This window comes from Pan troglodytes, chromosome 3 (genome assembly GCF_028858775.2).
Source record: "Pan troglodytes isolate AG18354 chromosome 3, NHGRI_mPanTro3-v2.0_pri, whole genome shotgun sequence".
Taxonomy (NCBI): domain Eukaryota; kingdom Metazoa; phylum Chordata; class Mammalia; order Primates; family Hominidae; genus Pan; species Pan troglodytes.
The window spans coordinates 3,032,112-3,045,308 of NC_072401.2; the positions used below are offsets into that span (position 1 = coordinate 3,032,112).

The 13,197-nt window shown below is 48.3% G+C and overlaps 1 protein-coding gene across 8 annotated transcripts in view; it reads left to right on the forward strand.

Annotated features, from left to right (window-relative positions):
• The window catches only part of FAM193A (family with sequence similarity 193 member A), a 196,792-nt gene that overhangs the window by 104,546 nt on the left and 79,049 nt on the right, over positions 1-13,197 (forward strand). For all 8 annotated transcript variants that reach the window (XM_054683717.2, XM_054683716.2, XM_016951172.4 and 5 more), the window contains exon 7: positions 6,328-6,475. In XM_054683717.2, coding sequence (XP_054539692.1) covers positions 6,328-6,475 — 148 coding nt within the window. The remainder of the gene's footprint in view (positions 1-6,327; positions 6,476-13,197) is intronic.

The following is a 13,197-nucleotide window of genomic DNA, read 5'->3' on the forward strand; positions in this document are numbered from 1 at the left end:
GTAGCGCATCCATGTGGCTTCTTCACGCTTGGGAGGCTGGCTGGGTTCTATGCTTTCACTGAGAAAAAGGGGTGCAGAGTGCAGCAGTCAGTCACTGGGTATTTGCTCGGGGTCAGAGTGAGAAGATTTAGGCTGGGCATGTGTTTGCCCTGTGGTACCATGTTCAGTTAGAAGGCATGTTCCTCCTGATGTGACGTTACTCAGCAGAACGCTGTTCCCTGCACTGAGTCATGCATGAGCTACCACAGGTCTGCAGTTTGGTGATTTTGTTCTTTGGTGTTTTATTCTATTTACCACATGTGAGCACATTCCCATAATACAGACCCATCGTGACAGCAGCCATCTACATTTGACCACGTTAACCTATACTTAGGGGTGTGGTGGCTCACGCCTGTAATTCCAACACTTTGGGAGGCCTTAAGCGGGCGGATCACCTGAGGTCAGGAGTTTGAGACCAGCCTGGCCAACATGGTAAAACCCCGTCTCTACTAAAAATATAAAAATTAGCCGGGCTTGGTGGCACATACCTGTGATCCTGGCTACTCGGGAGGCTGAGGCAAGAGAATTGCTTGAACCCCAGAGGCAGAGGTTGCAGTGAGCCAAGAGTGCACCACTGCACTCCAGCCTGGGTGATAGAGCGAGATGCTGTCTCGGGGGAAAAAAAGTCGTTAGCTTCACAAAGCAAGGGAATAAATTGTTGTTCTGTTGACTACACCAGTTATTGCTATTTTATTTATTTTATTTTTGAGACAGTGTCTTGCTCTGTCACCCAGGCTGGAGTGCAGTGGCACAATCTCAGCTCACTGCAACCTCCACCTCCTAGGTTCAAGCGATTCTCCTGCCTCAGCCTTCTGAGTAGCTGGGATTGGGATTACAAGCTTGCACCACCACGCCTGGCTAATTTTTGTATTTTTAGTAGAGACGGGGTTTCACCATGTTGGCCAGGGTGGTCTTGAACTCCTGACGTCAAGTGATCCACCTGCCTCAGCCTCCCAAAGTGCTAGGATTACAGGCATGACCCACCATGCCCAATCTGCTTTTTTTCTCTTAAAATCCGTATATTAGGCCTGGCACGGTGGCTCACACCTGTAATCCCAGCACTTTGGGAGGCCGAGGCGGGCGAATCACGAGGTCAGATCAAGACCATCCTGGCTAACACGGTGAAACCTCGTCTCTACTAAAAATACAAAAAATTAGCCGGGCGTAGTGGCACATGCCTGTAGTCCCAGCTTCTTGGGAGGCTGAGGCAGAAGAATGGCGTGAACCCGGGAGGCGGAGTTTGCAGTGAGCTGAAATCGTGCCACTGCACTCCATCCTGGACCACAGAGCGAGACTCCATCTGAAAACAAAATACAAAAACAAACAAACAAAAAGAATACGTGTATTGACCCAGTCTTTGTTTCCTGTATTCCCAAATTTTATTTGAGGGGTCCTGACCATCTCCACTTCATAACCTTACCTCTAGAGAAAGCAATTAGGTAAAAGAGAATTGAGGACAAAAAGATCAGAAGCTACACGTGCTGGCTCATGCCTCTAGCCCCGGCTACTTGGGAGGCTGAGGCAGGAGGATTGCTTAAGCCTAGGAGCTGGAGACCAGACTGGGTAACAGCGAGACCCCATCTCTTAAAAAAGAAAAAAAAAAGGGCCAGGTGCGGTGGCTCATGCCTGTAATGCCAGCACTTTGGGAGGTCGAGGCGGGCGGATCATGAGGTCAGGAGATCGAGACCATCCTGGCTAACATGGTGAAACCCCGTCTCTACTAAAAATACAAAAAAAAAAAAAAAGAAAATTAGCCGGGCATGGTGGCGAGCGCCTGAAGTCCCAGCTACCCGGGAGGCTGAGGCAGGAGAATGGCATGAACCTGGGAGCGGAGGTTGCAGTGAGCCGAGATCACGCCACTACACTCCAGCCTGGGGGACAGAGCGAGACTCCATCTCAAAAAAACACACAAAAAAATCAGAACAAGGTGTTACGGGGCGTGTGGCCAGCTGGCAGGTGGGCTGCAGACCCTTCCAGTGTTCCCTGTGCCCTGGCCTGCTCCTTAGCCATTCCTTCCCTTCTGTGGCCACTGTGTGTCAAGATTGGAAAGTCCTTACTCTGACCCTTGCAGAAGAAAAGGCATCGGAAGAGAATTCCCAGTGGTGCATCTGGAATGTGGAATAGGCTTTGTCCCTGGTTATGACGTTCAGATTCATCAAAAGCACTTTTCATGAGAAGACATGCATCTTGGGAGAGGGGCTCTGAAAACAAGATTCCAGGGTATCTACCTTAAAAAAAATATTTTACTGGTAAGCCAGTGAGTTTCGTCAGCCTGTCAGACTGTGGGTGGGTGACTGAAACCGGAAGTGCATCATAAAACTCCCATCTTTTTTTTTTTTTTTTTTTTTTTTTTTGGAGACAGAGTCTTGTTCTGTCGCCCAGGCTGGAGTGCAGTGGTGAGATCTTGGCTCACTGCAAGCTCTGCCTCTCAGGTTCACGCCATTCTCCTGCCTCAGCCTCCCGAGTAGCTGGGACTACAGGCGCCTGCCACCACACCCGGCTAATTTTTTTTTGTATTTTTAGTAGAGACGGGGTTTCACCGTGAAAACTCCCATCTTTTTCTGTGCCCTAGTTCTGGATTTTCTGTTTGCTCATTGGGTATGATGGTCAGACTCCAACCATGAGCCACGTCTCTAGTGTGGATGCTGGATCTCAAGCTGCAGTCTCACTTCTCACTTTTGGGACCCACAGGCAGTTGAGGGAGAAGGATAAACACAGACAGGGACAGAGTGAGGCCAACCAGCACGTTCCCTGAGCAGCACTGACGACGCCAGGACACGCCATGCCTTTGTGCTCTGCAGCTGACTCCCTTGTCAGCCTGAGACTAATTCAAGATAATTCAGATTTGCATTGCTAGTTTACAGATACACATTTAACAATTCATAAAAATTTTGCTACTGATTACATACAAACCCCCTTTAAAGCTTCTGCATCATATGAAATACATATGGTACAATTCACCCACTTAAAATGTACAATTCAATGACTTTTGATATATTACATTTTTAAAAAATTATGGTAAAGTATATATAACATAAAGCTTACCATTTTAACTAGTGTATATTTCAATAACATTAATTATATTCATAGTGTTTATAACCATTACCACCATGTACTTTAAAATTTTTTCCTCACCTGAAACAGTAACTCTACCCATTAAACAGTAACTCTCCATTGCCCCCTTCTTTTTTCCCCATAGCCTTTGAAAGTCTGTAATGGGCAGGTTCCTTCCCTTGACTCCCCACCATTTTTTGTCTTAAAATGTATCTATGAAAGAATTAGGCCATCTGTCCTGGGGGTGCTTTGGTCTGGATCCTGCGTGGGCATGTTCACAGAGCAGTTTGGCCACCTCCATCCTCTGTCCTGCCTGAGAATTGGTGGTAGGATCTGAAGGTTCTGGACGGCTCTGCTCAGATCCCCTGGCAGGCCAAGGCGTAGGCGGGGGGTGTTTCTATCAGGGGGTGCATCCCTCAGGCCTGCTTCTCTTTGTTGTGGGTATCAGTAGCCCAATGTGGGCTTCACTTTAAATATGTATTAATTAGGCTAATAAAACTTACCCATACCAATGTTATTTCATTTTCTTTATCAATAATAATGTTTCACATACACATTGGTAACATTACAGTAAGCGTATTTTCATGCTGCTGTCTTGTATTTGCAAGCTCAATATTTAGATGGAAACCTGTTTGCTGAGCCATTGATTTAATTCAACCCTGTGGATAGTCCCTGTGACTCTTTTGATCCTAGCACAGCTTTGCTTGCAGGGAAGCCCTGTGCCTGCAGATTGCTTTTCAATTATACCACCAAAGATATCCACAAACCCCCTCCCCCACCCACTTTGCTCTCCCTTGGCTCAAAATAATCTGAATTCTATAACTTGGAAGAGATAAATTCTTACTTCCAGGAGGAGCGGGACAAGGAACACATGACAGGGTATAATGCCGCAGCCTAACTTTCCAGGTGGAGCAAGTAGGGGCAGGATGGTATTGGGTAGAAGCTGGATTCTGTGTGAAGAATGGAAACCAGTCACGGAAGAGCAAGGCTGGCAGAGAAGAAGTGGGAGAAAAACTACTTCACGGGCTGCAGTGTGGCAGAACCCTGGCGCCACTGGAGTCCATGTCTTAAGGAGTTTTGTCTCCTGAGGGGCAGAAACAGCCTTAGGAGAACAGCTTTGATGTTTTGAAGTAGCCTCAATCCATGTGCGTCAGTATTGTTTCTTTCCTATGGGCTTCCCTAAATGACTGCCCAGTTACACCTAACCTCTGCTGCCTCCCCTGGAGAGACTGCAATAGGTGAGTGCACAGATGGCTTCAGTAGCTGCGAGGTTCCCAGGTGCGATTTACCTGAGGGTGGAGATAGGTCAGAGGAGAAGAGGGAGTCATTCCTGCCCATTTCACCCATGAAAAGATCCTAATTTCCACATAGCTTGTTTATTATAAAATCATTAGATTGTCATTACAAATAAAATTATGAAAATATAGAAAATCGTAAACAAAGTTAGGTTTTATAAATAATTTAGTATTTCTTATACATTTTTTCCCTATGTCCACTATACATATTTTTAAACATGCTGTAGTCATATCTTTAGTTACCATGAGCATATTTCCATTTCAAAATATATATGTGTATATATACATGAATGTGTGTGTGTGTGTGTGTGTGTGTGTGTGTGTGTGTGAATGGGTAGACGTAATTATAAAATTGGTAACAAGTATCTGGTTACCAAGTACTGATTCTCCTAGATGTGCCATGATGCATTTGGTAGCTTCTAGTGTTTTTACGTAAACAGTGCTGATCCCTAACCTTGCACAGAATCTTTGTGCTCTTGATATATTATAAACATGGTATTTGATTCTAAGCCATCCTTGTCAAGATGTCTTTATTCCACTTATTTTGGCTCACACTGATAGACTTAGGTATTAGGAACATGAATTTTTTCTGGTGATAATCTACATGTGTCTCCACACCACTCCCCGTCCTCCTCCTGACCCCAGCCCCCAGCCTTCTGTCTCCCAATCGCCATCTTGCTCAGTCTTTTCAGAAATCGAGGTGTTTTTTCTCACTGTCCACCTGCATGTGTGTCTTTTGTTTCCCATTTATTTTCTCATTTTCCATCTTGCCATCTTTCTTTTTTTTTCTTTCTTTTTTTCTTTTTTTATTGAGGCAGAGTTTCACCCTGTCTCCCAGGCTGGAGTGCAGTGGCGCGATCTCGGCTCACCCCAACCTCTGCCTCCCAGGTTCAAGCGATTCTTCTGTCTCAGCCTCCTGAGTAGCTGGGATTACAGGCATGTGCCACCACACCCAGCTAATTTTTGTATTTTTTGTAGAGACAGGGTTTCTCCATGTTGGCCAGGCTGGTCTTGAACTCCCGACCTCAGGTGATCCCCTCGCCTAGGCCTCCCAAAGTGCTGGGATTACAGGCGTGAGCCACTGCACCTGACCGCCATCTTTCTTAATACAATGTAATATAGTAGACAGAAAACTGTAACTATATTTCTTCAAGTAAATCAGATTTTGTTTTGCTTTATTTGAAAACCAGATCTAAATTTTATGTCTCATTAAGTGTTTTGTTTTCTCTGAGCCAGTTGTATTTTCAAGAGTAAAATAACTTTGTATCCCCATATTTATTTTTTTATCATTTTTATTTTTATCTATTTTAATTTTTTCTTTGCAATTCCATATTTGGTAAACTGAATTGTTAAGTCATAGTCTTTAGAGACATGTTGTTCAGTGCTCATTTTTTTCTTAGAAGCTGTTGTTTCTTTGAGCATCTCCTTTTTTTTTTTTTTTTGAGACAGATTCTCGCTCTGTTGCCCAGGCTGGAGTGCAATGGCGTGATTTCGGCTCACTGCAACCTCTGCCTCCCGGGTTCAAGCGATTCTCCTGTCTCAGCCTCCTGAGTAGCTGGGGCTATGAGTGCCTGCCACCACACCCAGCTAATTTTTTTGTATTTTTAGTAGAGATGGGGTTTCACCGTATTGGTCACGCTGGTCTCGATCTCCCGACCTCAGGTGATCCACCCACCTCAGTCTCCCAAAGTGCTAGGATTACAGGTGTGAGCCACTGTGCCCAGCTGAGCATCTCCTTTTTACAAGTCTGTCCTGGGTGCCTTGCATGGGGATCTATTGATCCCTCACAGCTCCCTGCTGTGGTGCAGAGTGGCACCCTGTTTTCCACGTTGGGAGGCGAGATGACAAAGCAGGATAGTATCAGCAGGAAGCACATTTCTGATCTCTGCTTCAGAGCCGTTGGGTTCTTTCCTCTGTTACAAGGCCTTCTCTCTCCTAGGCTAGGAACCACCACACACGACACCTGCAGTGAGGACACATACAGTACCTTGCTGCAGAGGTACCAGCGCTCCGAGGAGGAGCTGCGCAGAGTCGCCGAGGAGTGGCTGGAGTGCCAGAAGAGGATCGACGCCTATGTCGACGAGCAGGTGAGTGCCACCCGGGACCACCACACCCCGCGCACATCCTCAGACGGCCCTGTTGAAGGCAGCACCAAGTCACTAGCTTTGTCCTGAGCTGCAAGCCAGGAATTCCTGACTGAGGCCCAGAGGCGCAGGTGGGTAGCCCCTGTGTGTTAGCTGCTGGTCTTCCGGAAGGGATGGGAAACCTGTTGGCATCACAGATGGCTTGGGCCTCCTGGGCCTGAGGTGTGGTGGCAGCAGTTGGTCAAGTTCGCCTTGGCCTGGGCACACCTGCTGTCACTCACACGGGCTGTCACCAGGCTCTGCACCCCAGGTAGGAGGTTCTTCTTTTTTTTTGAGATGGAGTTTTGCTCTTGTTGCCCAGGCTGGAGTGCAATGGTGAGATCTGGGCTCACCCCAACCTCCGCCTCCCGGGTTCAAGTGATTCTCCTGCCTCAGCCTCCCGAGTAGCTGGGATTACAGGCATGCACCAACCATGCCTGGCTAATTTTGTATTTTTAGTAGAGACGGGGTTTCTCCATGTTGGTCAGGCTGGTCTCGAACTCCCGACCTCAGGTGGTTTCCCTGCCTTAGCCTCCCAAAGTGTTGGGATTACAGGAGTGAGCCACCACGCCTGGTCCAGGTAGGAGGTTTTTTAAGTCCAGGAGCTGTTTACTGAGCACTCTGCTGTTGAGAGCTCATTGTCCATCTGTCCTAGTCTAGAAGGGAGTGCAGACACATGCACAGGTGGCAGGTGGCTCACCAGGTGGAAGACAGAAGAGGGAGGGCACCTGCTGGAGGTGGATCTGAAGGGAGGGCACTCAGGCAGCCCAAGCCTGTCAGACAGAGCAGGGCTTTGAGACGGCGCCCCCTCCCCCCGCTTCCCACCCCTGGCCTGCCTGCTCTCTTAAAGCAGGGTTGGGCCAGGAAGGAATTGAGAGCGGCCCTGGTTTAAAGATGACACTAGTGTGAGCAGGGGTAAAGAAGGAATGACTGAGTTTCTCTTTTGCACTTCGGAGACTCTCTGTAGGAAAATGGAACCTGGGCTCTAGCCTAAGACATGTGCTGGTTCCATGTCTGCCCTGGCATGGTGAGTGCCATGTGGATGCCACCTGTGGCTCCTTGTCAGTGTTCCTTGTCAGTGCTGTGAGGGACTGGGAAGAAGGAAGGGACTAGCATGTGCTTGCTCCCTCCGAGAAGTGTGTCATTGATTTCACAGCTACAGGCCGTGTTTTCTGTTGCTGTTCTCTACTGCAGCCACAGGGACTAGAGCTACAAATGGTCTGTTGTTTGGATTTTCGCGGGTTTTCTCTTACTCCATTCTTCTGCATTCTCAGCCTCCCAAAGTACTGGGATTACATTTGTGAGCCACTGCGCCTGGCCTGCTGGCTTTTTTTGAACCTGCATCAGCTTCAGTGGAGTAAGTTCCAACTTCGTCACATGCGGAATTCTGTGCTGTTGAGCTTGTCTTAGGGCAGGTGGCCCTGAGACTCTCCCATGACTCTGCGCCTCTTCCTTGGCTGCTGTACGCACAGCACATCAGGGTGAGGAGGGGCCTCAGAGATCACTTTGGTCCTGGGAGACTCCCTCTGTGTCCTGTGCCTCATGGTGGGGCCTGATAGAGCAGTTGCTGTTTTGTGTTTTCTTCAAAGTGGGTGTATTCCTAATTCATGTTTTTGTCTGTTTTTGCAACCAGAGACTTTCCTGCTGTGGCTTGTCACTGACCAGCGACTTCTTAGCCTGGACTACTGTGAGAGCAGGGTCTGGATGCCAGGTGGGGAGGGCAGAGTCTCCTGCTGCAGCAGCACCTCAGCAGCCTTCATCTCGTGAGGCCTGGAGCATCCCAGGGGCTGCAGCTGTGCCATGTGGGGGCAGCACAGCAGAGAGGGCGCTGAAAGCTGCATTCCCCTCTGCCATCTGTGGGTGCACCAGCCCATTTTCACAAGTTTGCTGTTCTGGTAGAGGGAGCAGGAGTTGGGGGAAGCTAGGACAGTGGGCATTAACCTTCTCCAGGAAGTGGGCATCTTCAGCAGAGGCTCTTCAGGGCTGTGGCCGTGCAGGAGGGCCAGTAGTGTGTCCAGGTCACCACTCCCTGGGATGTTCTTGACTTGGGTCCCAGGGAGAACCCTGCACGGCAGTCAACACCAGAATGTCCCGAATCTGCCCCATGAGTCTTTTCCCTCCCCACCTGCAAAATGAGATAATTATGTTAGGTGATGTTTTAGTGTTGTACGAGCTTTTAATTCCAAATAAGTTTTTTCTGTGTTATTTTTAAAAAGTAAAACTGGCCGGGTGCAGTGGCTCACACCTGTAATTTCAGCACTTTGGGAGGCTAAGGTGGGAGGATCACTTGAGCCCAGGAGTTTGAGACCAGCCTGGGCAACATAGTGAGACCTTGTCTCTACAAAAAATTAAAAAATTAGCCAGGCTGGGTGCCATGTGTTTGTGGTTCCGGCCACTCCAGAGAGTGAGTGGGGGAGGATCACTTAAGACCAAGAGTTAGAGGCTGCAGTGATCTATGATGGTGCCACTGCACTGCAGCCTGGGTGACAGAGTGAGACCCTGTCTCAAAAAAAAAAAAAAAAAGCCAGGCTTAGTGGCTCACACCTGTATTCCTAGCACTTTGGGAGGCTGAGGCAGGTGGATTACTTGAGCCCAGAAGTTTGAGATCAGCCTGGATGACATAGATAGACCTTGTCTCTACAAAAATACAAAAATTAGCCTGCCATGGTAGTGTGCACTTGTGGTTTCAGCTACTCGGGAGGCTGAGATGGGAGGATCACTTGAGCCTAGGAGGTTGAGGCTGTGGTGAGCTATGATCATGCCACCACACTCCATCCTGGGCAACAGTGAGACCCTATCTCAAAAAATGAAAAAAATACATAGGCATAGGGACAGTAAATAGTCCCTGTGTTGGTTTTGCACTGTGGGCTGCTGGTTACTGGGTGCCCCACAGAGCAGGGGTCCCTAACCCTTGGGTCACAGACCAGTACTAATCCATGGCCTGTTAGGAACCAGGCCGCACAGCAGGAGGTGAGTGGCCGGTGAGCCAGTGAAGCCTGTCAGTGTTTATAGCCACTCCCTATTGCTTGCATTACCGCCTGAACTTCTCATGTCAGATCAGCAGAGACATTAGATCCTCACAGAAGCATGAACCCTGTTGTGAACTGCGTGTGCAAGGGATCTAGATTGTACGCTCCTCATGAGAATCTAATGCCTGATGATCTGTCACTGTCTCCCATCACCCCTAGATGGGACCATCTAGTTGAAGGAAAACAAGCTCAGGGCTCCCACTGATTGTGCATTGTGGTGAGTTGTATAATTATTTCATTCTATATTACAGTGTAATAATAATAGAAACAAAGTGCACAATAAATGTGATGAGCTTGAATCATCCCAGAACCATCCCCTTGCCTCACCTGGTCTGTGGAAAAGTTGTCTTCCATGAAATCGGTCCCTGGTCCTAAAAAGGTTGGGGACCACTGCTCTAGAGCACATCCCATGGCACCCACGCAGGGTGGTTTATTGAGAGCACAGAAGGAGGGAGGAGCATGAGATCTCAGGCCATCAGCAGACACTGTGAAGGAAAGACCTTGAGAAGGAAAACGGGAGGCGAGGGGCCGGCTTTCCTGCCCGGCTCACTCTCGTCACCGGGGCTCAAGGGAACGAAGCGCACCTGCTCTGGCCTCACGGGTGCGGTGGGGGAAGCCAAGACCACCCTGGCTGGGGGCAGAGATGGGAGCTCAGGGCTCTGAAGCCCAGGGAGAGGCTGCTGTGCAGGGCGGGGTTTCAAGACTCCCAGAGAGGCTGCTTGTGGGAAGCACGTGAAAGGCTCCTTAATCCAAGAGTGTCTCTGTTGACGACATAGTGCCACCTGCTAAGTCTCTGTCTTGCCAACATGAGCTGCAGTCAAGTTGTATTGCATTAGGTCATTGAAACCTCCCAAGTGCATAGGACCCCGCCTACCTTTACCAAGGACCTCATAAAAAAAGAGGAGCCCCAAGCACCTTCTGGGTAGGCATGGATAGCCGCCCACAGTACACTCTAATGGCAGCAACGGTATTTGCCTTTGGCCCAGAGAACGCTGTCTTAGGGCCCTCCTCCACAGTCTTGTTAGTGTTTGTAGCAGTAACAGATGTGCAGATGGAGAAGCTGAGTGTTGGTGAATCCACTGGAGGGTGGCATCAGACCTGGAAGGGTGTGTGTATCAGTCCATTTTCACACTGCTATAAAGAACTACCTGAGGCCGGGCTTGATGCTTATGCCTGTAATCCCAGCACTTAGGGAGGCCAAGGTGGGCGGATCACCTGAGGTCGGGAGTTCAAGACCAGCCTGACCAACATGGAGAAACCCCGTCTCTACTAAAAATACAAAATTAGCCGAGCGTGGTGGCACATGCCTGTAATCTCACCTACTCAGGAGGCTGAGGCAGGAGAGTCACTTGAACCCGGGAGGCAGAGGTTGGGGTGAGCTGAGATCATGCCATTGCACTCCAGCCTAGGCAACAAGAGTGAAACTCTGTCTCAAAAAAAAAAAAAAAAAAAAAAAAACCTACCTGATTCTGGGTAATTTATAAAGAACAGAGATTTCATTGATTCACAGTTCCGCATGGCTGGGGAGGCCTTAGGAAACTTATAATCATGGCGGAAGGAGAAGAAGAGGCAAGGCACGTCTTACACAGTGGCAGGAGAGAGAGAGCAAGAGGGGAAATGCCACACTTCTGAGCCATCACATCTTGTGAGAACTCGCTATCATGAGAACAGCATGGGGGAAATCCGCCCCCATGATCCCATCACCTCCCACCAGGTTCCTCCCCTGACATGTGGGGATTACAGTTTGACATGAGATTTGGATGGGGACAAAGGTGAACCATATCAATGTGACAGGTTGACATGACGTCACGGCAGACGTGGAAGGTCCTGTAATCAGGGTGTGGTAGCAGCCTCGCTGCCTGTCCTCAGGACAGCTCTGACCAGGCTGGATCCCCCTGGCAGGGAAGCATAAGAGGTTGCTGGCCTGAGTGGTCAAGAAGTGACCATTGTGAAGCAGACATTCAGCTCGTCCCAGACAGCCCCCAGGAGCAGAGTCCAGACCCCGTGTAGATGTGTGTGATCAGAAAGAGTCCCTTGCAAGGGTCGTTCGAAGGCAGAGTGGGCTGTAGTGTGGAGATGAGTTCCCCGTGATAGGGAATGTGGAGAATAGTTGGAGAGGTATTTGGACTAGGTGACCATGAGGTCTCATCTCAGATTTCATTTCAGGGACGCATCTGTCCCTGACTGGGGCTGGTGGCCTCTGTGCCTGGTATTCATTGTTTCCCAGGGATTTGCAGAGTACCCTTCATGGGAGGCACTTGTCTGCAAGTCTAAGTGCAAATCAGCCTTGCCTGTCAACAAAGATGACTTGGGTGTGTCGGTGCTTCCTGTCCTGGTGTTGAACAGGAGACGCTGGCCTATTGCGGAGAAGCTTTGAGTCTGGAAGCTTTTCTGAATGGAACTCCCACCTCCCTTTCTCCTGCATTTGGTGTTTTTCTTCTGTAGGATTGATGCTGTTCACTTGATTTATCCCTGGTGTATTAGTCCATTCTTGCATTGCTGTAAAGAAATACCTGAGACTGGATAATTTATAAAGAAAAGCAGTTTAATTGGCTCATGGTTCTGTGGCTGTGTAGGAAGCATGGCTGGGAGGCCTCGGGAAACTTACAATCATGGTGGAAGGTGAAGGGGAAGCCAGCACATCTTACGTGGCTGGAGTAGGAGGAAGGGGGGTGGGGAGGTGCTATACACTTTTAAACAACCAGATCTTCTGAGAACTCGCTATCACGAGAACAGCACCTTCAGGGAAATCTGCCCCCATGATCTGATCACCTCCCACCAGGCCCCATCTCCAACAATGGGGATTACAGTTTGACATGAGATTTGGGCAGGGACACAAATCTAAGCCATATCACCTGGCTTTCCCTTCATGTATCGATATAAGTTTCTGAGGTTGTGAATAACTTGTAACCTTCAGGTGACTTCAGAAAAATAGTATAGTTAGTGATAACATAGGGAAAGAGATGAAAGAGAAGGAAGATGAACCGTTACCGAGTGCTGTGCCAAACCCAGTGTGGCTAGAGCCTCACTACTGCTTCCTGGTGTTACCACATCTGCAGATGACAGGAGGCTCCCAAGGGTCTCAGCCAGGCAGGCCTGTTGGGGTTTAGGTCAGCGGTGTCCTACGTAGCATAACATGCTGCCCCTAAGAGCCTGGGGTGCTGTCCTTAGTTCCACATGTGATGGAAATGGCAGATAAAGTTCTAGTTTCAGAGATTCATTTCTCCAATTGAACTGTAACTAAACACAAAAATGCCCTTAGGGAAATTCTTTTACTAAGACTGAAAAATCCTTTGGGAATAGTAATTTCTTGAGGTATCTGTTTCTTGAAGGTAAACATTTATTTTGAAATATTATATATGGTATTATTGCTGTTGTTCTAGGGAAAATGGTATATATGTAAAAATAACACATACATGTTCTCTCTAGGGAGAAAATAACAGTGTCACTTAAAAAGTAAAGTGTATTTCTTTAAAATTGCATGTTACATTGCTTTTACAAAGAGAAAACCAGTCTCTTCACTAAAGCAACCAGAAGATGCTTTTTATTTTTATTTATTAATTTTTTTTTTAGACGAAGTCTCTCTCTGTCACCAGGCTGGAGTGCAGTGGCGTGATCTTGGCTCGCTGCAACCTCCGCCTCCTGGGTTCAAGCAAT